This window comes from Callithrix jacchus, chromosome 5 (assembly GCF_049354715.1).
Source record: "Callithrix jacchus isolate 240 chromosome 5, calJac240_pri, whole genome shotgun sequence".
NCBI lineage: Eukaryota > Metazoa > Chordata > Mammalia > Primates > Cebidae > Callithrix > Callithrix jacchus.
In genome coordinates, this window is record NC_133506.1 from 96,988,917 (window position 1) to 97,014,654 (window position 25,738).

Here is a 25,738-nt window from a genome sequence, read left to right on the forward strand (position 1 = left end):
TATTTGTCCACCATCAAGTCTTATCTGCTCATCGTGGCGGGTCCTGCTGCTGCGCTGCTTGGCAGCAGATGGGTTCCAGGGATGGCAGCTCCGTGGAAGTAATAAAATGGCATTTCTTTTCCAATTGTCTCTCACTGAGACCTCTTGGTAATTCAGATTGATTATCTTGCAGCCCAGCACAAGGACTGACTGAGTGAGGTTTGTCTGGGCCCGGGCCTTTATTGCTGTCTCAGGAACTGAATGATATACACAGCCAGATTGTTCTCCAGCTGCCCAGGTGTTCTGTCCTTACCAGTCAGGGACAAACCCTGACAGTGGGTGAGGCCAGGAGGCTCCTTCAAGTCTGGAACAGGCTTCTGGACCCCTGGCCCAGTGCTCTGTTCAGGACAGCCAATACACTGCCAGGAACAGGCCTATGATAGTCTCTATCCCCTGCCGGCTAGGACCACGGTGCCTCAGAATTCCCAGTGGCTTCAGGCTTTGCCGTGGGAATGGCTTGTCTATCCCCCAAAGATCCATCCATCTGGGAGTCCCAAGATGCTCGCAGGGCTGCAGCCCCACACCCTTCCTGTGGCCTTGCCTAAGTTCTTGGTGCCTGAGGGAACGGAGAGAATCAATACCTTCTTAGTTTTGAGCTGTTTATCCGTTTTTTTGTTTGTTTGTTTTTGAAACAGAGTCTTGCTTTGTAGTCTAGACTAGAGTGCAGTTGTGTGATCTCGGCTCACTGTAACCTCCGCCTCCTGGGTTCAAGTGATTCTCCTGCCTCAGCCTCCCGAGTAGCTGAGTTTACAGGTGCATGCCAATATGCCTGGCTAATTTTTGTGTTTTTAATAGAGACGGGGTTTTGCCATGTTGGGCAGGCTGGTCTTGAGCTCCTGACCTCATGTGATCCACCTGTCTCAGCCTCCCAAAGTAATGGGTTTACAGGCATGAGTCACCATGCCAGAGCTAAACGTTTTGTTTTTATGAGCAGGGAGAGTCAGAGATTCTTGGGTGCTGAGAGTGAAGCTGGGATCTGGCAGGGCACTATACATACCCTCACCCCAACAGCTAAACCAACAGCTAGAGTCTGCTCTGAAGGCTCTTGAAAGTCCTGTGTTTAAAGTGCCAGGCCCCCACCCCTGGGAGCAAGGCCAACCTCATGCCCCCTTGCACCCTCTCCTTTCGATTTTTATGAATTTTTTAGTTCTCCTCCTGGCCCTGTCTCCTCTCTCCCTCATTCCCGCATCCCCATCCCCTCAGACCCATCTACCCCTCAACCCCATCTGACTGCCAATTGAAAAGGCCTGAAAATAATGTGAAATAATATAGTATCACCCAGAGGCTGCTGACAGGCAGCTCGGCCACCTCTGAAAACAGGCGGGGAGGCAGGGAGGGCAAGGAAATTATAGGCTGCACAAAGGAGAAAAAGTTAAAGTGAGAGCTCCATAAAAGAAAGTGGAACTATTATGCCGCAAAATGCCAACTCATTACAAAGCGGCCAAATAAGAGAGAAATACGGCGCTGCCTGTAATAGCAGTTTACAAGGGAACATTGTACAGCAACAGAAGAGACGCTGCTATAATTTGCTCTAACAACTCCAATTATCCCTTTTATTGATTTGGCAACACATTTAATAGGAGTAGCCACACCTCTTCTGTTACAAATCATTAAAGGTGTTGAACGGTGTAATTTTAAAATTGTCCTCCTACAGTTGTCAGTATGACAGCATAATTCTCCCTGATTTCGGCTATGTAAACACCGAGGCACAGTCATTTCCCCCTTACAAGGCCAGAGATGTTGTCAGCCTGGGGTTTTTGTGCAGAAACATCCATTTAATGCATATCTTTTTTTTCCCCAGTCGGCTCTCATAATTGCAGTGAGGTTTGGTTTACTTTGTTTTTTTTTTCCTTTCTCCCTCACTCTTTCCCCTCTTTTCTTCCAACTAAGAGGTGTGTGTGATGGGGGAGGTTAGGGAGGAAAATAAACAGGCGGGTGGGTCTTCTCTTTCTTCCCTGGCAGCCTTAATTGCTACTTAAGCATGGGCCCTGCACTTAACATCCGTGGGGAGCAGGCCCGGGGCGCAGTGCACAGTCTCGGGAGGCCGCTCGCGCGCCCCCGTCCCTGCCCCGCCCCGCCCCGCCCGCGCGCCCCCGCCCGGAGGGCCCCAGCGCGCACGCGCTCTCGGCAGGGCGGCCTGTGTGGCTGGGTACCCGAGGCCAGCGTGGAGGGGCTGGGCGGCCAGCGGGGTCAAGGGACAATCACGCTGGGGCGGGGACGCGGGAGCTCCTGCGCTGCAGCTTCTTCCTCTCCGAGCCCTGTCTGCCCTTGATGGGGCCACTGGTGGGGTAACTTGCTGGGGCTGGGCCACCTTCGCCCCTGCCTCGCCAGCCCGCCGGCTCCCTAAGGTTTTGTGGTTTTTTTGTCACCACCACATCCCAGTGTTGAGCTAAGTGAGGAGCTCCCCCGCCCCAACAAATATATTGGACGGCGGGCAACAGTGTGTGAGGAGGCCAAGGAAAGTAGGCCACTTGGGGTTCAGATGGTGAGAAGGGGCAGCCGGGCAGGGCGGCAGGTGGGGTGTGGCCAGCTTGTTGGGTGTTCCACCCACTGTTGTTGGGGGCATGGATGGTAGTGTGGGGTGGCCAGGGCAGGCTCACGCCTCCGTCCTCCTCCCCTTTCCCGGGACCACACCCAAACCCTCTTTAGTCTCCTGTGTGTGGGCTGTGTTAGGAGTCAGCTTCTTGTGTTCAGGTCCCCTAGGAGCCCACCCCACTCTACTAGGAACGAGAGGCCTGGTGCTGTCAGTCGCTACCCTTTCCAACTTCACCCATGTGGGATCTTGAGCAAATCCCCCCACCCGATTTAACTTCAGTGTGGTGGAGCTGGGCCCAACGCCCCTCTGAGGGAGTACTGCTGTAGGCACCTTCCAGCAGGCTGGGATCACTGCAGTGGGAGGGATTTAAGCTAGACCCAAAGAATTTGAGCTCAAAGGACTTGCTTAAGATTAGGAGAGTACATTTCTCTGCAAGAGGGCCAGCAGAGAGGCTCTTGGGTTGAGGAGGGGGATGCTGGCCCAAGCATTGCCATCATAGCCACAGCAGGTCTCTGCCTCAGAGTCTGCAGGAGCTGGGCCCCTTGGCTTTGGCTCCCCAGACAGTTGGGAGATGGAGGTCAGCCCCAGCCGCTGCCATCTCCCTGTCATCAACCCAACCCAGATCTGTGGACCTGGCTCTTGCCCCACATGGGCCTGCTGTACCACTCAAGAAGAAAGCTATCTCCAACCCTGACATCCCCTCAGGGGAAAGCTTGGGATCTGCTGGGGGAGGGTCCTGGGAAGGGGCTTTCTTTTGTACTCCTGCACAGCCGAAGTGTTGGCATGTGCATGTGTGTGTGCATGTGTGCACATCTCTGAACATCTATCTGTGGCTTTTGTTCTGAGCACCTTTCTGTCTCCGCTTCTGCCTTGCTCTGTCTTGGTACCTCTGGTGTCCGTGCGTCTTTTTCTCCCGGGCTCTCTTTTTGTGCTTCTTTGGGGCTCATCTTTTTCATATTTGTGTTTTTTGCTTATTGTATTTGCCATTTCCAGGCTGGCATTCTCCTACCAGGCCATGGGCTCTGTGAGGGAAAAGACTGTCTTTTATCTCCCCATGCATGCACATAGTAGGTGCCTAGTACATTTCTGTGGAGTAAATGAATGGAGATCTGACTCTGGCTAAGAATCCTTTTGTGTCTGTGTCTCTGGCTGCCTGACTTTCTGGGTCTCTGTGACTCTCAGAAGCTAGTTTTGTGGTTCTGTGTAGGGGTATACCTGGTTGATTCCCATGCATATGTGTGGTAGTTTTTCTCTCCTTGTCTATGTCTGTCTTCAGGTTTGTTGATCTGCCCGAATGTCTCTGCATGTGGCCCCAAATCTGTCCCCATGCCTGCTGGTCTCAGAGTATAATTGCTGCTGGGTCCAAAGCAGGTGTGTCTGGGCATTCATGGCAGAAGAACTGGACTTCCAAATCTGCCCTCTCTCCACATGGGTGAGCTTCTCCCAGACTCTCCATCATAAGAGGCCATGAGCACCCGAAACTGATCACCTTCTCAGCCTAGAATGGGAGTGAGTTGTGGTCCTCTCCCTCTCTTCTTCTCACTGTGACCCCAATCACAGCACCTGCCCTTCTCTAATTGGCTGATGTCAGTGGACGGGGGAAGGGAAGGCTGATGTCCAAGGAGGAAATCCCATTTAGGTGAGCCAGAGTCAAGTTATTAGCGGTTAAGATGTAATTGGAGTTGGTGAATAATCTCATTCAATTCATCACGTATTTATGGCGCATCCAGCTGTGTGACCTTCGGTGAGGTGCTTCACCTCTCTGATGAAGTAAGACCTTAATGTTTGCCAAGTACCCTGGATTTCTGAGATTCTGAGTCCCTGAAGCTGGAAGGAGTCTCTCTTTACCGAATTCTTCTGCCTCTGCCTCTCTTCTTGCCTCTGAGTTATTTGTGCAATTGGCTGTATTCTCTCCTAAACTCTACCTCCTTCATGCCAGGGTCTCACACATATATAAATGCCACAGTTTAGTGCTTTGCACACAGTGGGCGATTTATCAGTTTTTATGAATGGATGACTGAATGCTAGGCACTCTAATTAATAACAAAAAAAATAGAATTAGAAGCCCGGTATGTGCTTAGGCAATATACAATTTTGGTGGGGAGCGGGGAAAGGGGAGATGGCCTTTGCACTTGATATTATAGCCTTGGGAACTTACGTGAGTTCTTCAGCCTCTTTGTGCCTCTATTTACTCATTAATAACATGCAAATAATAACGGCTACCAACTAAGGATTTTGTGAGGATAAATGCAATTATGTGTATAGTTAAATCCTTAGTGTAGTGTTCGGCACTTAGTAGATCCTTAATGACTATGTATTCCTGCACTATTCCCAACTAGAGAACAGGCACCAAGCCTATGGATTTCAGAAGGGGAGAAATCACGGTTGGGTGGGTTTGGGATTGAGGCTGGGGAGTGGAGATCTACAGCGAGCTTTCTATAGACTGCTTTACTGCACCCCATGGGTTTTCAGCTTCTTTTTTATCTCCCCTTACTTCCTCCCCTCCCAACCCACACAAAGACAAATAACAGATGCTCAGAAAGTATTTATTGAATTAATGCAGAAAATGAAGCCTATTTCTTTGTGGCTAAAGATAGCCAATCCCAAACTAAACTTCTCAATGGAATCACCTAGGATCTTTTTAGAAATCTACTCTTTTGCCCCTCAAATCCAAAATTCACTCTCTGTCACACACACATCGTTCAGAATCTCCTGGCTTGGACTCAGAACTAATGTTTTTTAAAGCTGCGCAAGTGACTCTGACATGTGGACAATTTGGGATATCCTGGCTTAGAATATGATCAAGATGATAAATATTTAATGTGTATTTGAAAATAATTGATATCAGATTGGAGGATATAAACATTAAATATTAAATTATATTTGAAACATTGTTTATAAAAGCCCGTGTTCATACCCATGTTCCACTCCATGTCTGCTTAACCACATGGGGGGAATATTGGAGTTGGGGGTGAGGAAGGATGCATGTTTTCAGTGTGGCTTGGAATTGGGACTAGAAGGAGAGCTTGGCTCAGATAATACACATGAAGCAACCAAAAGGAAAAGAGAGAAGGCCGGGCATGATCTGCAAAGCTGTGGAAAGAGCTGGTTACTACATCCACTTCCTTTGGCCAGAACTTCACCCGCCATGGAGTCTTCAAAGAGCTTCTCCTGAACTCCCCACTCCCCAGCCTTGAGAGGAGACATAGGAGCTGGAGGAAGCTTTATCCCTTTCTTTGTGGTTCAGCACAGCCTTGGTATTCCAAGGAGTAGAGGGCAGTGGAAGGATAACTAAGAAAATAATAATATCAAATGAAAGCGTCTCTGCGGAGCTTCGAGATGCTTTCGTGGTTTTGGCATCCTTGGTTTATTGTGTCTGCTATGCTTGTCATTACAAGGCACTACTTCTTCTCTTTAGTGCAACCAACACGTGCTGTCCCTGTTATGTGCCGATCCAACCCTGTAAGGTGGAGGTCATTCTTATTTCCACTTTACAGATGGGGAACTGTGGCTCAGAGAGATGGACCTGCTCAAGTTTACACAGCCAGTGCCAGGTAGAGCTGGGAGGTGAACTCAGATCCCTTGACCCCAAGGCTCATGATTTCCCCCCATGACTTCCTGGAAGGGCCTCAAGGTAAAGGTTAGGAAGTTCACTCTGAATGCGGCTCAGCTGCAGCCAGGATGCAACTGACTGAATCCTAATCACTGCTTTGGTTTCTCCCCCACAACCCCCTTAACCGAATGGCTCCTGCTGATGAACCTGGGGCGAAGGGACCGACCAGCTCCCTGGACCACTCTCCATCCTTCTCCTTCTGGTTCCTCAGCTCTCCTTTCTTGGCGCTTCCGCCCTCATCCTTTTCCTGAGTGGTCCTTCCTCAAGTGTGTGTCTGGTGTCCCAGGAAGCTCCTCTCTCACCCACCCCTCTACCATTTGCCCTGTTTGACTTCATCGATTTGCTTGCCTATTCATCTACTAGATCACCTGGCAAGGACTTGGCAGGCTTGGCCAGGCATTGTGCTGGGCCTGGGCATCCAGAGGTGAGGAAGACCTTTTGGAGCTCCCAAGCAAGAGAGGGCAGTACATTCAAGGCCAATACACGGGAATCAGCACTCCAAGGGCAGAGAAGAGAAGCCAGCCTCTAACTTTGCCCTGTGAAAACTAGACTTCATGTTGCATATGACAAGGATCCAGCCAGAACGGCTAAAACCATCCACACTCTGGGGGTACTGCAAGGACTGGGGGCAGAGGCTACTCTGAGGATGCCCAGCAGATCCGTTGCATGGGCCACAGGTCTTCCTCTAATCCCCAGGGCCCCTCAGAAGGCTTCTTTATTCTGGTTTGCAGGTCCCTCGAAATGATCTGTCTTCAGAAGAGCTCCACCTCCTAAGCAGTCTTCTTCCCCCAAGTTCTATCCATCCCACTGTGTGTGTGTGTGTGTGTGTGTGTGTGTGTGTGTGTGTGTGTGTGTGTGTTTGTAAGAAGCAAGAGAGAAGGGGGCCCATATGCAGGCTTATAGCCCATCTAAGCCTTTCTCCATGGCTGGTCTTGGGCAGTAGCTGAAGAGTTGGAGCCCCCATTCTATGGGGTGAGCCTCACCCTTGCGCTGTGTGGGAGCACTTGGGCAGAATCCCCACAGGAGTCCCTCTCCCGGTGGGGAAGAGAAGGCACACTCATTGCGCATGACTTGAGAGCTCTCACCAGAGCCTAGGTCTCAGGAGAAGAGAAAGCCAGTGGGACAGGAAGGAAAAGGAGGAGGGAAAAGGTCAAACCTTGACAGTGGGATGACCAAGGGAAGACTCCTGGGACAGCCAACAGCTACCAACTCCCAAGAAGACAGGAACCAGGGCCCCTTGACAGGAGCAAGACTCCACCCTTAGTGGCTGAGCTTCCTGCCCCAGAGGTTGGCTGGACCCAAACCAGGCCTGGGTTGTGTGTATCCCCAGCAGGGACAGTGTTGGCAGTTCTGAGGTCTCAAGGGCTGAGGGGTTAAGCTGGCAGCAGGAAAGTTTGTGGCGTCAGCCCTTTTCTATCCCCCGCTCCCTCATCCCGCACCCTGGCCCCTGACAAGCCCCCAACCCAATCCTCCTCCTCCTGTCCTGCTCCTCCTCCCTTTTCCATTTGGAAGAAGGAGGCTTGCTGTCTTTGTATTTTAACTGTAGCAAAAAGATTAAATTGTTTACGAGCCGGGAGCCTCTGCTGGTTGGATGAGCCGGAAGAGACAAAGATAGACATTCTAATTCTCCCCTGTTCTCCAGGCCTCCGTCCCCCTGGCTGCTGCTAATTCTTTTATCTGCCCCCAACACTCCAGGCATTATGTGCATTCATAAAAAGCGGGGGGGGGGGGGAGTGGAGAGAGCCCTCGCCGAAGCCAGCAAAATTACTGTTCTCTGCGCAGTTTCTCCGATAGCAATCTCTTGAATGCTGATTACTTTTTTTTCCCCTCTCCCCTGCCCCCTCCCCCCTTCCCCAGCACCCAACATAAGTTGGTCTTTAACCCTTTATCTTTAGCAAGCAGAAAGACACGGAAAACATCTCACTCAGTGGGTGGAAAAAAAAAAGCAAGGCGGGTGGTGGGGGAGGCAGGGAAAGAAAAAAAAAAAAACCAGCACAGAGAAGAATTACTGTTATCTCCTCACCAGAAGAGGAACAGCAGAGATAAGGGAAGCCTGAAGAATTAAAAGAAACGTAATGTTGGGGCTCTAAATTCATCCCGAAGCCGGTTGTATTTGTCTGTCACGGGGGTTCATAATTTTCCGAGGTTGTTTTGATAGACTTATTGTGCGGACTGCATAGAAAACTCATCAGCATTTGTTGCCTCTGAGCATTATTGTCAGAGGTAACTGCGTGTCTATAGACTGGGGGAGATAATGGCTGAAGTAGAAAGCAGATAAAGCCCAGGCTCTTCTCATTAAGGACTATCTCTGCCTCCGCAGACCGGCCAGGATTGAGTGACTGGGGCGGCAGCATGGGGCATACATTATGCCAGTAAAAGCAAAAGGCGGCGGCATGAGTGTGGGCAGCTGGAGGATCCCGTGGCCCTGGATGAATGGCCAAGTGGAGCGCTTCGACAGTGCCTGCAGCCTGGTCGGCTGCAGGGGTGCCGGTCAGGGGCACCCACGGGCTCCCTGAGCTCCAGGGATTTGTGGCAGAGCAATGCAGGGGGTAGGGTGCCCTGCAGGCAGTTCTTTGGTTCCATTCTGACATTAGACAGAGGGGGAAATTGAGGTCTAGAGAAGGGAAGGGGTGTGTCTAGTGTCTCCAGCAGAGGGGGAGGGCAGAGCAGGTTCCTGTGATTCTGGGGTCTTTATCTGGATTTATGCCTCACACATGCAGTGGCTGAGAGATGGGAGCCTCCCATAACCCAGCCCACTGTCCACGTGGAGATGTGAGGGGTTGTATACTCTTAACACCAACTGCCTGTGGGTCCCTCCCTCCCTTCCTTTCTCCAGTACATTTTCATGGAGTACCCATGAGGAGCGCAGCGCTGGGGAATATGCGGGCACTCTGGTGGGGGTGAACTGTGTGTAACCCCCACCAGCCATCCTCCTCCCTCCATCTACTGTGGATCCACCCTCCCCAGCAGAGGAGCAGGCAGACCTGGGCAGAGATGCTCACAGTGTCCCCAAGCCAAGCGTAAGGCCAGGTGGGGACAAGCTGTGCAGTGAAACACTAGAGGCTGGGTCAGCAGAACTGGGCTTTGTGTAGCCTGGGAAGATGACCCTTCTCTGGTCCCTTTCCCGTCTGTGAAATGGGAACAATAATGTAGCCCACTTAATAGGGCGCTTGAAAGGACTGAAGGCATAGTTTATAGAAGAAGGTTTGTTAGCTCGATGCCTGGACACAGTAAGTGCTCGGGAAGCCTGGGATTATCTTTACAATGATTGTTCCTCTGGTGGCCCTAAGGACCTTCCGGACAGCTCAGTTCTGCTTCCTTCATCTGACCCAGGGTGGGGCCTCCAGGGTAAGGTGTCTGAGCTGTAAGTAAATGCTTTATCCTTGTCACATGCTGCTATAATGGGGAGGCCCTGGCGTCTGAGTCCGTTCCTCTCAGTTTGCTGATGAGAACTATGCCCAGAGAAGAAAGGACCCAGCTTAGGGCACGCCGCGGTCTCAGGCAGAACTGGACAAAGGACTGGGTCTCACTCGCAGCCCTGGGAAAACCTCAGGTGCTTTCTTTGGCAGCATCCTGCCTTCTGGGTTGCTTCAGCCTGGGAGGCTGGCCAGGCAGGAGAGCACTGGTGCATGTTTGCAGCTGTTGGGGGAAGAGGGGACCCAAGGTCCTGCAAGCAGCCCCAGGGGCCTGGAGCCCATCTCTGAGGATGTTCTGGTCTCTAGCCTCCTCAGAATGACCTGGGCCAGGCTTGGGAATGGCAGTGCTTTTAGCAGTAGATTGATCTGCATTTGGTTTGGCTCAGGCCAACTGACAGGGGCAGCATCAATAGCACAGGGATTTAGTGATTGAGGGGAGATGGGCTACAGGCCGGAAGAGGGGCTCCAACAGACACTGGGGAGTCTAGAGGGTCAGCCTGGGGGTCACTGACCACAGAGTCTATGGTGTGAGCAATTGGGAGCCACCCTGGCCCTCTAGGACTAGTGGAGAAAACCAACACAATCTAAGTTCTTACAAACAACCAGTGCAGTAAGAGTGAGAAAGCTACAGGAATACAGGCCAGGTGTCGTGGCTCACACCTGTAATCCCACACTTTGGGAGGCCAAGGTGGGCGGATTGCCTGACATCAGGAGTTTGAGAACAGTCTGGCCAACGTGGTGAAACCCTGTCTCTACTAAAAACAAAAAAATTAGCTGGGTGTGGTGGCAGGTGCCTGTAGTCCCAACTCTCAGGAGGCTAGGGCAGGGGAATCGCTTGAACCAGGGAGGTAGAGGTTGAGGTGAGCTGAGATTGCGCCACTGCGCTCCAGCCTGGGTGACAGAGCAAGAGACTCTGTCTCAAAACAAAACCTACAGAAGAACATAGGAGGGAGGAGCCAGCCTGGTCCAGGGTAAGGAATGGAGAGTCCAGGGTACAGCTGAGTCAAGGCTCGAAGATGAGATAGTGGACATGGTGGGGAAGGGCACTCCAAGCAGAGGGAACAGCCTGTGCAAGGACCTGGAGGCGAAGAAGGGCATGGGATGAGTAGGAACAGTGAGGGAGTGGGTGTGCCCATAGGGGACCGGGAGGCATGTTGGGAAGAACCTCAAATGCCAGAGGAAGAAGACAGGGCTTTATCTGGCGCATCACTGGGGGCCACAGTGTTCCAAATAGCTGAAAACGCTCACCTCCTGGAAATTCGGGCTCTGCCAGTGACCACTGTCCTCCTCAACTCCCTGGTCTCTACCCAGGCTGTCACTAACTCAGTAAGGGGCTGACAACTGATAGCTGAGTCTGGCAGGAGTGGCAGAATGTGGAGCAGAAAGAGCATAGACGCTGGAATGCCTGCATCTCATGGATTTAGTGTTAAATCTCCACTTCAAGCTGTGTGACTTTGGGGGCTAGGCATGTACCCTCCCTGGACTCAGTTTTCTAATCTATAAAGTGGGGACAGCAACTGTCTCGAAGAATGACTGTGAGAATTATCTGGGAATGGTGTGAAGTGCCTGGCATGTTGCAGCCCTGAAACAAATGCCAGTTCTCCCTCCCCCACCCCCCATGCTGCCAGCATTCCAGTTGGGGCAGTGTGTCCTGGTACCTAGTCCTTGCCCTCCCCAGGCAGTACTCACCTGCAGGCAGCCCTGTGGGCTCTCACTCATCATCTGCCCTGTGCCCAACCACTGTCTCTCTTGCTTTTGCTGACGATGATGTCCTGGCATTGGGCCCAGTCTGTCCTTGGCAGAACACCTGGCATTTCACTCTGTCTTCATCCCCAACCCCTACTACCTGTCAGTCCAGCCTTGCCAACATCCCTAGATGTGATCTACACCTGCCTAGACCCACAGACTCTTCCCTAGACCCTCTTGGCTCTCTAGGCCAGACCTGTTCCTAGTCCACATGTCAGTTACACCCCCTGTAACACAGCTAGCTACTGGGAGGTCCTGGCCCCTGGAAGGTCTCAGGGTTCCCTTGTAGCTCAGGGTGGCGAGCTCAGCTCAACCTCACAGAGAGAGTTATGGCTGAGAGTCAGGAAACTTGGTTGAATCCTGGCTAATGGGCTGTGTGGTTGTAGGCAATAAACTGACCCTCTCTGGGCTTCAGATTTTTAACCAATAATTGGAGAGCATCCATCTCTAAGGCCTGTTATGGCTGTAATGGTCTTGGATTCTAGGGAGGAGGGGCCAGAGGTCTACAGCAAAGGTCTGTAACCCCCTTCTTCCTCACCCTGAAAGGGGCAGCGGGAAAGCCTTGAAACCCAGTGCAGCCCCGCCCCCGCTGTCTTGGCGAGGCCCGCGCCCCCTCCTCAGGATTTACAATGGGCTGAATTCATTTGCATGACAAAATTGGCTCGGGTATCCAAGTGTTGCAGGAAGACAAGTGTAACATTACACAGAACAAGCAGCTGGGAGGAAGGTTACCGGCAGACAATGAGGGAACAAGCCGCCAGCCCACCCGCTGCCTCTGCCAACCTTTCATCCGCAGGCTTGGGGGGCTGCCTGGGGGCGGTGTCAGGGGCGGGGGAGGAGAGATCTGCAGGCCTGGGAGATGGCTGCCTGCCCAGGGATCTGGGCTGGGTAGATGGGTCGGATGGGAGGGGAACTCCCGCTCCCAGGATCTTCTCACTGTTAGGGTGAAGAGGTTTCCTTTGCTATTTCTAAATGCCTCTACCCTTTAAATGGTCCCAAAGTTACCTCCCCACTCTCAGGACTTGATAACACAAGAACATAATGACTATCCATGGACCGGTCCACTCATCCGCTCTTTCATCCATCCACTCACTCATCCACACATCTGCTGCCTGCCCACCTGCCACCATCCATCCATCCATCCATCCATCCATCCATCCATCCATCCACTCACTCATCAATTCACCCATCCACTCATCCAGCCATCCATCTTCCTATCCACTCATTCATCCTTCCACAGGCCTTCCCACTCCCACCCACTCACCTATACACTCATCTATTTACTAGTTTTTTGTCCTCCCATGCGCCTATTCATCTATCCTTCCATCCACCCACCCATCCACTCACTGATTACCAGTCCCCTCATTAATTCACCTATCCACCTTCCATCCAACAAAACCAGATACTGGACACGTGTTTTGTGCCAGGTACAGCACTGGGGATTTCTCTGTGCCTCAGCTTCCTCGTCTATAAAATAAGGGTAATAATGGGATCTACCTCACAGGCTTGACCCTGGCCCAGACTAAGTGTTTTATTTAGATGTATCTAGTAGTTTTATTTAGATTTATTTTAGTTAATAAATCTAAAATTTAGTAAATAGATTTATTTACTAAAATAAATCGAAATAGTTTTCTGCTGTTAATCTTATTGGGCACTGGGGAATATGAAGGTAAATAAAACAGAGTTGCTGACCTAAAAGAAATCACACACTTCTTGGGGAAAATTACAGGAAAATTGGCATTGGGGTCCCTTGTGGGATATGCTAATCTGTAGGGAAATATTAAGGATTGTGGGAGGGTCAGAGCCTGGGCATCCTGTTTCATTCCAGGCTCTGCTAGGGAGGTAGGAAAGGACAAGAAGTATTATTATTGATCTTTGTATATTACAGATGAGGAAACTGAGGCTTAGGAAAGTTAAAGGACTGCCCAAGACCACACCACTGCACAGAGACACCAGGACTGAACACTGTGTCTTCTGACTTGTGGCTTCCAGCAGCCTGGATCATGCTCTTCTTACCTCATTTAGGTAGCAAGAGAAGCTGCTCCAAAGCTGCCTTACTCCCAGGTTGTGGGAGCAGAACCAAGACGTTCCGATCCCTTGAGGAAGAGAATGGCTCAGCACGAGGGGGCCTCACCCAGAGCCCTGGGTCTGTTCTGAGCCCCTCACCTAAAGAAGGACATTGGTGAGTAGGAGCTGACAGATGAGGTGGGACTGCTCAGGGGACTAGGGTTGGGAAAGGGGACATTCATTTGGTCTTTGGAAATAAGGCCTGAGCAATGCATTCTGGCTGTGCTATGTGGGGCACCAAGGACTTTGACCTCAGCACAGAATGTGGACTCTGCTTACCATGCCTGAGGGCTACGTGGGGCACAGAATGGAGAGGTGCTGTATGCAATCGTAAGGGTGGAGCCAAGATCAACCCATGAAAGCTAAAGGAAAATGTGCCTATATGAAATGTACAGGAAGGCACACTTGATCATTTCTAACTATAATGATAACTCACAGAACTGTTCCAAGCAAAGTGGTCATGTCTTTGTCACTAAAAGCACTAAGATACTAGAGGGGGCATAGTGTGGTAGTAGAATTGTGGCCTTCAGAGCATATCAGGTGTGAGTTTGAATCCAGATGTTGCCTGATGCTATTGGGATGACTTCAGAACTTCTCTGAGGCTGGTCTGAAAAATGAGAATCAGAAATCTCAATCATGATACTTTATGAGAATCCAGTAACAATTACCAGTGCTTAACAGTGTGCCAGCGGGGCGTGGTGGCTCACACCTGTAATCCCAGCACTTTGAGAGGCTAAGGTGGGTAGATCACTTGAGGTCAGGAATTCAAGAGCAGCTTAGCCAACATAATGAAACTAAATATATACTAAAAACATAGAAATTAGCCAGGTATGGTAGTACGCACCTGTAATCCCAGCTACCTGGGAGGCTGAGGCAGGAGAATCACTTGAACCTGGGAGGCAGAGTTTGCAGTGAGCCAAGATTGTGCCACTACACTCCAGCCTGGGCGACAGAGTGAGACTCCGTCTCAAAACAAAACAACAGTGTGTTGAGTAAGTCTTCTTCACAACCAATGTGTGAGATAGGTCCTTTAATTGTTTAAATAAACTTTTCATTTTAGAATAATTTCAGATACATGGAAAAGTTACAGAGATAGTATAGAGACTTTCCATAAGCCCCCACCCAGCTTCCCCTACTGTTAACGTCTTATGTCAGCATAATATTTTTCTGAAAACTAAGAGACCAACATTGGTACATTAGGTCCTTTAATTTTAATTATTTCCACTTTGCTAATGAGGTTTTAGAGGCACAGAGAAGCTGAGCTTCCAGCCCCAAATCATGTTGCATTATGACACATTCAGTGAAATGCAGTGTGGGAGAATGCCCGGCACTGATGTCTTTCCCATTCCAGAAAACCTAGGTGGGCCTGGGCTCCACTGTGTCTCTTATTAATAGGCCCTGGTAGGCTGGGCCCCATCTCTGCACCTGTGTCCATCTTCCCTGCAGTATCTTAGTACAGAGCCAGTGGCACCAGAGAGACCACCCACAGAGAGCATTTTATGAAGGGCGAAGATTGGCTCTGACCAGTGCTTATCAGCGGGCACACAGTAGGTGCTCTGTAAGGATTTATTGTATAAATTAACAAATGAGCAGTGAAGTAATGAAGTAGAGAGCATTTCACTTTGTGTAGAAGACTAAATTCAGGCACTTCCAGGAGCTTTTCCAAATGTAAAGCTCTTGGAGCCTGAGGTGACCAGTCTCTTCCCTTTCTGGGCTCCATTCCTTCCCCGATTTTCGCACCAATTTGCATCCTGTGCACAGCAGGCACTTAACATGTGATGTTGATATTGGTATCTCCACCCACGTTTTCCCTTGGTCCCAATTTCACCGCTTAGCCTAGGAGTTCAAGACCAGCCTGAGCAACATAGGGAGACCCCATCTCTATAAAAAATAAAAAATTAGCTGGGTGGGTGGCACATGCCTGTAGTCCCAGCTATTTGGGAGGCTGAAGCAGGAGGATGGCCTGAGCCTGCAAGGTCTAGGCTGCAGTAAGCCATGATTGTGCCACTGCACTCCAACCTGGGCAAAACCCTATCAAAAACAACAACAACCAACAAAAAGAAATGTAAGCATGAAAAGAAAGATGCTGCGAAGGCAGTCACCGATGGTAATATGGGGCTTTGTGTCAGAGGTGAGATTGGTGGGTGGTCCTATACTTTGAGGTTCCCAAGGGGCACGCCAGTCCTCATGCTGGAGATGCTGTGATGGAAGGTCTAGCCTCTGTTTTCAGGAGCTTAGTGCCTGGCAGAGGGGTCAGCCAAGGACGCAGCCCATGACACTGGATATGGTAAGAATCTCCTGGGGCCAGCCTGGGCGCTCCAGTGGAGGGTCCTCCAAGCACCCACCCCCAACATCACACAAGCTTCTTGGTTCTCTGAACCAAGGGCTTTTAGGACCCTGGCTCTCAGGAATCTCCTCCCCACTTCTCTCCTTCAAAATCCTTCTCTTCACTTCCTGACCCTCCCTCTTCTCCTCCTTGTCCCCTCAGCAACCCCAGGCACTCTCTGCCCCTCAGCTTTGTGTTGGCCTCTGCCCCACAGTCTCAGGCCTCCATGTGGGAGTTTGGGTTTGGCTCCTCTGTGAGAGCCTTGGAAAGAGGAACTCCTCCTCTCCAGCATCCAGCACAGTGCCCGGCGAGTGGGAAGACGTGAAAAATGTCCCTCTAAGACTTGGAGCGCCAATACACATCTGGCCTTGGAGCCAGTGGCAGGGGCCAGCAGCAGGCCTGAGTTTACTCATCTGCAGGGTGGGAATGAGAAAGGAGGGCAAGCCCCAGCCTGGGAGGATAGGCCATCACTGAGATGGCCAGTCACCTCTGGGGCTGCTGCTGGTCTGTCCTCCGTGGTGACCGTGGGAGCTCTCGGAGCAGGTTCAATTGTGTTCCTCAAAAGATATGGCCAAAACCTAAACCCCAGTGCCCATGACATGACCCTATTTAAAATAGAGTCTTTGCAGATGTAATTAAGGATCTTGAGATGAGATCATCCTGAATTCAGGGTGGGTTTAAATCCAATGGCTGGTTTCCTCATGAGACAGAGGAGGGAGATTTGAGACACAGAGAAACAGAGAAAAAGGCCATGTGAAGACAGAGGCAGAGATCGGAATGATGCCCAGCTATGAGCCTGGGAACACCAAGCTTGCCGGCAGTTCAGGAGGTGGGAGAAAGACATGGAATAGGTTCTCCTTCAGAGCCTCCAGAAGGAGCCAGCTCAGCCATCAGCTTGATTTCAGACTTCTAAACTCTGAAACTGAGAGAATACATTTCTGTTGCTTGAAGCCACCAAGTTTGTGGCAGTTTGTGGCAGCAGCCCTGGGAAGCTAATGCAGCCCCTTTCTCAGTATCTTGGTTCACCTGTCCCAAGCATGAGTTTTTGGTAGCCTCTTAGAACAATGAGAGGACATCACCCATCCTTCCCCTCAATCCAAGGACTGTGCTGGGAGATCTCACCAGCAACACTGCCACCTAAATGCTGGTAAGTTCCAGCACACCCCTCCCTGCACCTCAGTTTCTCCATCTGGATAGTGAAGAGTTGGGTAAGTTGATTTCTAAGGTCCTTTCTAGCTTTAAGAGTCCATGTGACCCTAAACTATGAAACTGCTAGAGGACTGGGCATGGTGGCTCACACCTGTAATCCCAGCATTTTGGGAGGCTGAGGTGGGTGGATCACCTGAGGTTGGGAGTTTGAGACCAGCCTGACCAACATGGAAAAACCCCATATCTACTAAAAATACAAAATTAGCCAGGCGTGGTGGCGTATCCCTATAATACAAGCTACTCCGGAGGCTGAGGCAGGAGAATTGCTTGAACCTGGGAGACAGAGGTTGTGGTGAGCTGAGATCACGCCATTGCACTGCAGCCTGGGCAACAAAAGTGAAACTCTGTCAAAAAAAAAAAAAAAAAAAACTGTCAAAAAAAAAAAAAAAAAAAACATGGGGGAAATGCCTTATGACATTGGTCTGGGAAGGGGTCTTTTGAATAAGATCTCATAAGCACGGGAAGCAAAAGCAGAAGAAAGTGGGATTACATCGAACTGAAAAGCTTCTGTATAGCAAAGAAAATAACCAGCAGAGTGAGGTACAGAATGGGAGAAAGTCTTTTCAACCTATGCATCCGATAAGGGGTTACTGTCCAGAAGAGGTAAGGAACTCAAACATCTCAGTAGCAGAAAACTACTCAGGAGGCTGAGGAGGGAGGATTGCTTGAGCCCAGGAGGTTGAGGATGCAGTGAGCCATGGTCATGCCACGGCACTCCAGCTTGGGATCCTGTCTCAAAACAAAAAAACAAAAAACAAAATTATTTGATTAAAAATCAAGCAACAGACCTGAATAAACATTTCTCAAGAGAAGACATGCAAATGGCCAACAAGTATATGAAAACATTTTTAACATGACCTTTTTTTTTTTTTTTTTTTTTTTTGAGACAGGATCTGGCTCTGTTACCCAGGCTGGGGTACAGTGGTACGATCTGGGCTCACTGCGACCTCCGCCTCCCTCCCAGGCTCCTGAGTAGCTGAGATCATAGATGTGTGCCACCATGCCTGATTAATTTTTGCAGTTTTATAGAGACAGGTTTTCATCATATTGCCCAGGCTGGTCTTGAACTCTTGAGCTCAAGTAACCTGCCTACTTTGGCCTCCCAAAGTGCTGAGATTACAGATGTGAGCCACTTCATTCAGCCCTAATACCGCTAATCATCAGGAGATGCAAATCAAAACTACAATGAGATATCATCTTACCCCAGTTAGAATTGCTGTTATGAAAAAGACAAAATATAACAAATGCTGGTGTGGATGTGGAGAAAGGGGAACTCATACACTGTTGGTGGGAATGTAAATTAGTATTGCCACCATGGGAAACACTATGGAGGTTCCTCAAAAAATTAAATCACAGCACTTTTAGAGGCTGAGATGGGAGGATTGCTTGAGCCCAGGAGTTCAAGGTTTGGTGAGCTATGATTACACCACTGCACTCTAGCCTGGACAACAGAGACCCTATCTCAAAAGAGAGAGAAAAGAAAAGAGAAAGAAACAAAAGAGAAAGAGAAAAGGAAAGAAAGGAAGAAGGAGAAGGGGAGGAGGAGAAGAGGAGGAGGAAGAAGAAGTAGTAGTGGTAGTAGTGGAGGAGGAAAAGGAAGGAAGGGAGGAAGGGAGGAAGGGAGGAAGGGAGGGAGGAAGGGAGGAAGGGAGGAAGGGAGGAAGGGAGGAAGGGAGGGAGGGAGGAACTACTATGATCCAGTAATCCCACTACTGGGTATATCTCCAAAGGCAATGAAATCAGTATGTCAAAGAGACATCTGCAGTCCTATGCATATTGCAGAGCCTTTCACAATAATCAAGATGTGGAATCAACTTAAGTGTCCATCAGTGGATGAGTAGAAAAGAAAATGTGAACATAGAAACAATGGGATACTATTAAGCCATACAAATAATGAAATCCTGCCATTTGTGGCAACATGGATGGACTTGGAGGACATTATGTTATGTGAAATAAGCCAGACACAGAAAGTCAAATACTACATGATCTTATTCATATGAGGAATCTAAGAAAATTGTTCTCACAGAATAGAGAGTAGAAAAGTAGTTACCAGAAGCAGGGAGCTGGGGGTAGGGGGAGGGGGTGGGATGAGGATAAATTAGTCAACAGCTACAAAGTTATAGTTAGATAGGAAGTGTTCTATTACACAGCAGGAGTAATTAACAGTATTGTGCCATGCACAGTGACTCATGCCTATAATCCCAGCACTTTGGGAGGCTGAGGCAAGAGGATGGTTTGAGTCCAGGAGTTCAACAGCAGCCTAAGCAACATAGGGAGACCCTGTTTCTACAAAAAATAAAAAGTTGAGTGTGGTGGAGCACCTGTAGTCACAGTTACTTGGGAGGCTGAAGTGGGAGGATCACTTGAGCCCAGGAGGTGGAGGCTGCAGTGAGCTGTGCTCTTGCTACTACACCCCAGACTGGGCAACAGTGCAAGACCCCATCTCAAAAAAAACCCAAAAGTGGCATTTTATGAATGCCCATCACATATAGGTATTTCGCTCTGGGCTTTTTTTTTTTTTTTTTTTTTTTAAACAGGGTCTCTGTCTGTCGCCCAGGCTGGAGTGCAGCTCACTGCAACCTCTGACTCCCACCTCAGCCTCCCAGATAGCTGGGACTACAGGTGTGCACCACCAGGCCTGTCTGACTTTTGTAGTTTTTGTAGAGATGAAGTTTCACCATGTTGCCCAACCCCTGTGGGGCTTAAGCAATCCTCCCACCTCGGCCTCCCATGGTGCTGGGATTACAGGCGTGAGCCACTGCTCCCGGCCTTGCTTTGGGCTTTTCTAAGCTCTCTCCATGAGTCCTTACAACAACCTTTTGAATTAGGACTCGATACCCCAATTCCACAGAGGAGGAAATGAAGATGTTGCGGGGGTTGTCTTCTCAGGCCAGGGATTCCACAGAAGCAGCAGAGGTACCCCTGAGTGCCATCCACCTTGGAGAATGGGGAAGGGCAGGGGCACAGTCTTGGTGAGGGTGAGACATCACTTACAAGGAACTGAAACATTCACATTTATTTAAGGGGAAAGGAAAGAGGGAAGAGAAGGAGGGAGGGAGGAGGAAGGGATAAAAGAAAGACAATGTGGGGGGATTTATGGAAGGATTCAGGGGTCTCTGTCACTGAGAGCCCGACTTGGGCTCTGCCTTCCCCTTGCCTTCCTGGTCAGCTGCAGATGCTGAATTCTCAGCAACCTGATGTGGGCGGGGGCACTCTAGGAACATGAGATTGGGGCTGTGATGTCAGGCACGTGACCAGGTGGTGCCCAGAGCTCTGCTGACCACAGGGGTAACCTCTGTGAGGGGCTGCCCCACTTAAGCCCTCATGCCTGTCTTCTGCTAAGCGAGGATTCTGGCTCTCAGCTGAGCAGGTCTGTGATCCATCCGCTCTCTCTAATTAATAATGACAGCAGCACCACTTCCCGGGCACTGCACTGTGGCCCTGAGATCAGTGCAGAGCCGGCTGCCTGGGCTCCAATCCCCACACCACCACTTTCTAGCTCTGTGGCCTGAATAAGTTTCTTAATGTCTCCAGACCTTCATTTCCCATCTGTGAAATCGGGATGTTCTAGCTCCCACATTGATGTTTGAGGACCAGCTGGGCTCATGCGTCAGTGGAGAGCGGGAGACACAGTAAGCTCTTTGTACAGGCAGTTTTTGCCATCCTCAGCATCGTGGTTCTGTTATTATTCTTATTCCTACAACACTACCAACATCAAGGACATACGAAGCACTGTACTAACTGCCTTCTTAACTCACTAGTCCTTATGGCCCCAGAGAGGAGGAGACTGAGGCTCCAAGAAAGCACTCGACTGCTCACATCAGGCCGCTGGTCCACGGCAGAGCCTGCACACCTGCCGAGCCACGTGACTTCCAGGCCTCACTAAGCCAGAGTCCAGCAGTCTTCCAAACACAACAGAATCTTCCCACATTTACTGGGAGGAAGGAGGAAGTATTTACTGGGCACCTACTGTGTTCTCATGATGAAATTTAATCTTTACATTTGACATAGGTCGTTGGTTTAATTATTTTCAAGGAAGAGATGAGGAAACTGAGGCAGAGAGGTTCTGTAGCTTACCTACTGCTACATGATAGTGCCACGCTGCCCACACTGGGGAGTCTGGCATCTGACACCAGAGCCAGGCGGTTCCAGGCTAGAGCACTGCGGTGTAACTGTGAGTGTGTGGGTGGGAGCAAGCATATGAGGAGGGGGTTAATGTTTGCCTCCTCCTTCCTCCCACTGAACTGAGAGCAGGGTGTGTGTGTGTGTAAGAGAATGTGTGCTGCTGTGTATGTATGTGAGAGTGTGTATGTGTGTGAGAATGTGTGAGAGTGTGTGCTTGCAGGTGTGTATGTGAGAGAGAGATGGGGAGAGTGCATGTGTGTGTCTGTGAGAAAGGTATACTTTGTGTGTGGGTATGTAAGAGTGTGTCTGTGTGAGAGTGAGAATGTACGTGTGGTGTGTGTGTGCGAGTGTGTATGTGTGTGCATGTGTGAATCTGGTATGTGTGTGAGAGTGCTGGGGTGTGTGTGAGGGAAAGCGTGAGAGTAAGAGTGTGTGGAGAATGTGTGTGAAAGAGTGTGAGAGACTGCGGGTGTGTATGTGAGAGAGGGAGGGGGGAGAGTGTGTGTGTGTGCCTGTGAGAGAGGGAGGGGGGAGAGTGTGTGTGTGCCTGTGAGAGAGAAAGGTATACTTCTGTGTGTGTGTGTTGAGTGTGTGTGTGTACGTGAGACAGTGTGAGTGTGTATGTGTATGGGTGAGAGGAAGAGAGAGTTTGAGAGAATGTGTGTGGTGTGTGTGTTCATGTGTGTGCATGTGTATGTGGTCTATGGTGTGTGTGTGAGTCTGTGGTGTATGGCCGGGGATGGGAACCTCTGTCTCCTGAGCTCCTTATCCCAGGGACAGTGTCTGTGGGGTGTGGGTGGGAGTCACAAGGAGGCCTGGGAGCTGGGAGTGGGCACCAGCCTATTAATGCTGCGCCCTTCTGAGGTTGGGTGCAGATAAGTGGCCCCAGGGGGCCAGGCTGAGGCCCCTCTAACTGGCTTGTTGCCATGGGGATGCTAGCCGTGAATACAGGCCTAGAAGTCCAGCCCAAGCCTCCCCTTCCCGGCAGTAGACCCCAGCTGGGTGTGTTTGTCTGGGAAGGGAGCTGATGGGCCATTCCATCCATGCCTCCTATTATTGAAAGCAAAGGCCTCTGTCCTTCCATTTTCCCTCAGAGGACTCTCCTGGGTCAAGAGAGAAAATGGCTGTCTTGATGATCCCGACATTGGGGAATGGTGGGTCCCCTTGCTGTCAGGTGACCAGGGCAGGTGGGGAAACACATGTGGTTACACAGCCACACCTGTGTTCCAGACCATGCAGCCAACCCCACCCAGAGACCAGATCCCTGCTGGCATTGGGGCTGCTGAGAGGTTTGGGTGGGTCCCCGAGCAGGGGCAAGTTTATGTGAAAACCAGCAGCTCTCCTGTAGTGGGGTCCACCTGGAGTCAGGACACCTGAGGGTTTTTGTTAATATTTTCTTGTGAAAAATTTCAAACATTAAAAGCTGGAGAAAACATTTAATGAACTCCAAGTACCCACTGCTCAGTTGCAACAATTATTAGCTTTGTCCATCTCGTTTCATCTGTCCCCTCTTTTTTTCTTTCTTTCTTTTTTTTTTTTTTTTTGCCAGGGTAGTTGAAAGCAAATCCCAGCTATCAGGTGATTTCATCTGGATTGACTTTGGTAAGTACCTCTCACTAACTGACCATGCCAGGATCACACCTGAGGAAATTAACAGTAATCCCATGGTGAGCATCAGCTGACACTCAGTCCCTCTTTAACTGCGCCCCTCCCCTTCCTCTGGTAAATACAGAAACCCATACTGCAGGGGTGGATGGAGGGCCATGTGAGGGGTGGCTTCTGTGCTTTAGCTTTGGAGCCTTAAGAGGGTGACAGTTGAATGCCTGTGGCTTTGGATGGGTTGTTTTGCTTTATGGGACCTCCCTTTCCTCCTATGCTAAAGGCACTGACCTCTCCCAAGGCTGTTGGGAGGAATGAATGAAATTGTATGAGTGCAGTACTGGGTACATGGTAGGGCCCCAATGAATGGTGATGGTGCTTATGATGTTTTCTATTTTGCATATAAAGATACTGAAATTCAGAGCAGGAGAGTGACTTGCTCAAGCTCATACAGCTCAGAGTGGTCAAGCTGGGACGGAAGCACAGGTCTTCTAAGTGCTCTGGGATGTGTTTTCAACCAGTATTAGAGGCCCCTCACCCCCTCTAATACTGCCCTTGGCTGCCATCACCTTGTACTACAAATAGAAATGACACAGAGGGTGACATGAACTGGTCTCTTTTTCTCCATAGCCACTGGATCATGGTACTGTGGGCTGAGCAGATGATTGATAGGACATCACTGGGCCTGGCTCCAGAAGAACTGGAACAAGATCTTGCCCCTCTCTGGGCCTCAGTTTCCCTATCTGTACCACAGGGCATTGACCTCTGCATGTTCTTCGAGACCTCTTCCAGTTCTGCTTGGTTTGCAACAGGGTTAGTAACCCTGGGAATGGGAGAGAGGGAGACACTTGACGCCGATGGTGAGTTTCACAACAGCCGAAGATCCCAGGCTGCAGGACAGTGTGGGATGAGGGTGACCCTCCACATTGGAGATCAGGGATGGGGTGGCCCAGCCGGGTAGAAGTGAAGCTCCCCACCCCCACTGGATTTTGAACCTCCTGAAATTAGGGCTGTGACTTGTGCATTATAAGCATTACATAGATAAGAATTTCATCAATGTAATGGATAGAACACTAGATAGGAGATCAGTAAGGAAACAGAAGACGTTACAAACCCTGTAAACCAGCCAGACCTAACAGACACTGCTTTCTAACAGCAGTCTAAGAGCACACTCCATCCAACAACAGCAGAATGCACATTCTTCTCAAGTGCACATGGAACATTCTCTAGTATAGATCATGTCTTAGGCCACAAATGAAGTCTCAATAAATTTAGAAAGATTAGAGTTACACAAAATATGTTTTCTGAGAACAGAGGAATGAAATTAGAAAATGGAAGGAAATTTGGAAAATTCACAAATATGTAAAAATTAAACAACCCACCCCTACCTAACCAAAGGGTCAAAAAGTAAATCACAGGAGAAATTAGAAAATACTTTGAGATGAGTGAAAACAAAAACACAGCATACTAAAACTTATGGGATGCAGTAAAAGCAGTGCTCAGAGGGAAATTTATATTTGTAAACACCTGCGTTAAATAGAAGATCTCAAATCAATAACCTAACCTTCCACTTTACTAAAAAAACAAGAGCAAACTAAATCCAAAGCAAGCAAATAAAAAAATTAGAGCAGAGATAAATGAAACAGAGAATAGAAAAACAATAGAGAAAAATCAGCAAAACCAAAAGTTGGTTGTCTGAATTGATGGACAGAATTGACAAACAAACGAAAAAACAAGAGAAAACTAAAATCACTAAAATCAGGAATGGAAGTGGAGACCTTACCGCTGACCTAACAGAAATAAAAGGGTTATACAATTTCACTGATAGAGAGATTTGAAAGAAGCTCCACCGCATTTCTAGAGATTGGAGACAACGTCTGAAAGTGGTTAACAGTAGTTGCCTTCATAGAAACGGGGCTGGGGAGGGTGGAGCTGGTACACCTGCTTTTTATTGTAAATCCTTAAGGGCTATTTTTGTAAATGCTTTGATTGTAAAATATAACACACGCACAGAAAAGTGAATTTTTTAAAAGTACTGCTCAGTAATTTATCACCAAGTGAATATCCATGAAACCACCATTTGGTCAAGAAGAATGTTACCATCTCCCCAGAAACCCCTCCTGTGCTCTATCCCGTCCTCCCCAAAGAAAACCACCATTCTGACTTTGACGGCAAAGACTCTTGCTTTCCTTGATAGTTTTTCTGTCTCTACACACAGTAGTTGGGTTCCGTTCATGCTTTGGACTTGATAAATCCAATCATGTAGCAAGTCCTCTTTTGGGTCCGGCTTCTTGCATTTTACATTGTTTGTGAGATTCCCCATGTTGTTGTAGGAAGCAATTGTTGGTTCATTTTCTTTGCTGTATCATATTCCATTATGAGTACACCGTCATTTATGTGTCTGTTCAGCTATTAATGGAATGGGCTTTTAAAAAAAGCCATGTATCTAAAGATAGGTTGACTAAAATATTTTCAATAAAATGCACATTTAAAATGCAACTCAACACATGTTAGTTTAATTTCATCCCCAGGACCCTCATTTCTTTTTCTGCTCCAATAAGTCGTGAAGCCAGTCTGGGTCAACAGGCCGTTTAAGCAGGAGCCCAGAGGGAACACAGCTGAGAGATGCCCACACCCCCATGGGGTCCTCTCATCAGCCCTCCTCCCCAAATTTTCCTTCTCAAATGGAGGAGGTCACACAGGTGGAGCAAAGCCACTCTCTCCCTTCTACCTGAGGTCTGCAGATCCCTGACATGAATACATGTGCACGCACAGACAGGCAAAAGCGTGCCCCCCTCAACATGAGCACATACACAGGCACCTGTGTATATCCCAGAAGTGGCAATGCCTGATGGCACCTGACCAGCAGGCGAGGTCTGTGCATGGAGAAGTTGGTGGAAGAAGAGGAGGGGAAGGAGTGGGGGAAAAATCCCCTCATTTCTGAAGAAATGTCCCAGATTAGATTTGTAAATCAAAAACCAATATATAACATGCAAGAATTGATCTGTTTTATATTCCTCAGTTACATTTTTGTGAAGCACATTTAGAAGATTTAGAACGTA

The 25,738-nt window shown here is 49.3% G+C and overlaps 1 protein-coding gene across 7 annotated transcripts in view; it reads left to right on the top strand.

Annotated features, from left to right (window-relative positions):
• MRM1 (mitochondrial rRNA methyltransferase 1) overlaps positions 1-25,738 on the top strand; it is a 147,625-nt gene that overhangs the window by 118,608 nt on the left and 3,279 nt on the right. For 2 of the 7 annotated variants that reach the window (XM_035300737.3, XM_035300738.3), the window contains 3 exons: positions 13,376-13,532; positions 22,627-22,679; positions 23,307-25,175. In XM_035300737.3, the coding sequence (XP_035156628.1) occupies positions 13,376-13,532; positions 22,627-22,679; positions 23,307-23,341 (245 nt within the window). In that variant the 3' untranslated portion in view covers positions 23,342-25,175. Of the gene's footprint in view, positions 1-13,375; positions 13,533-22,626; positions 22,680-23,306; positions 25,176-25,738 lie in introns of those variants that run through there. The other 5 variants (XM_078373721.1, XM_078373722.1, XR_004743338.3 and 2 more) reach the window with 4 other exon arrangements.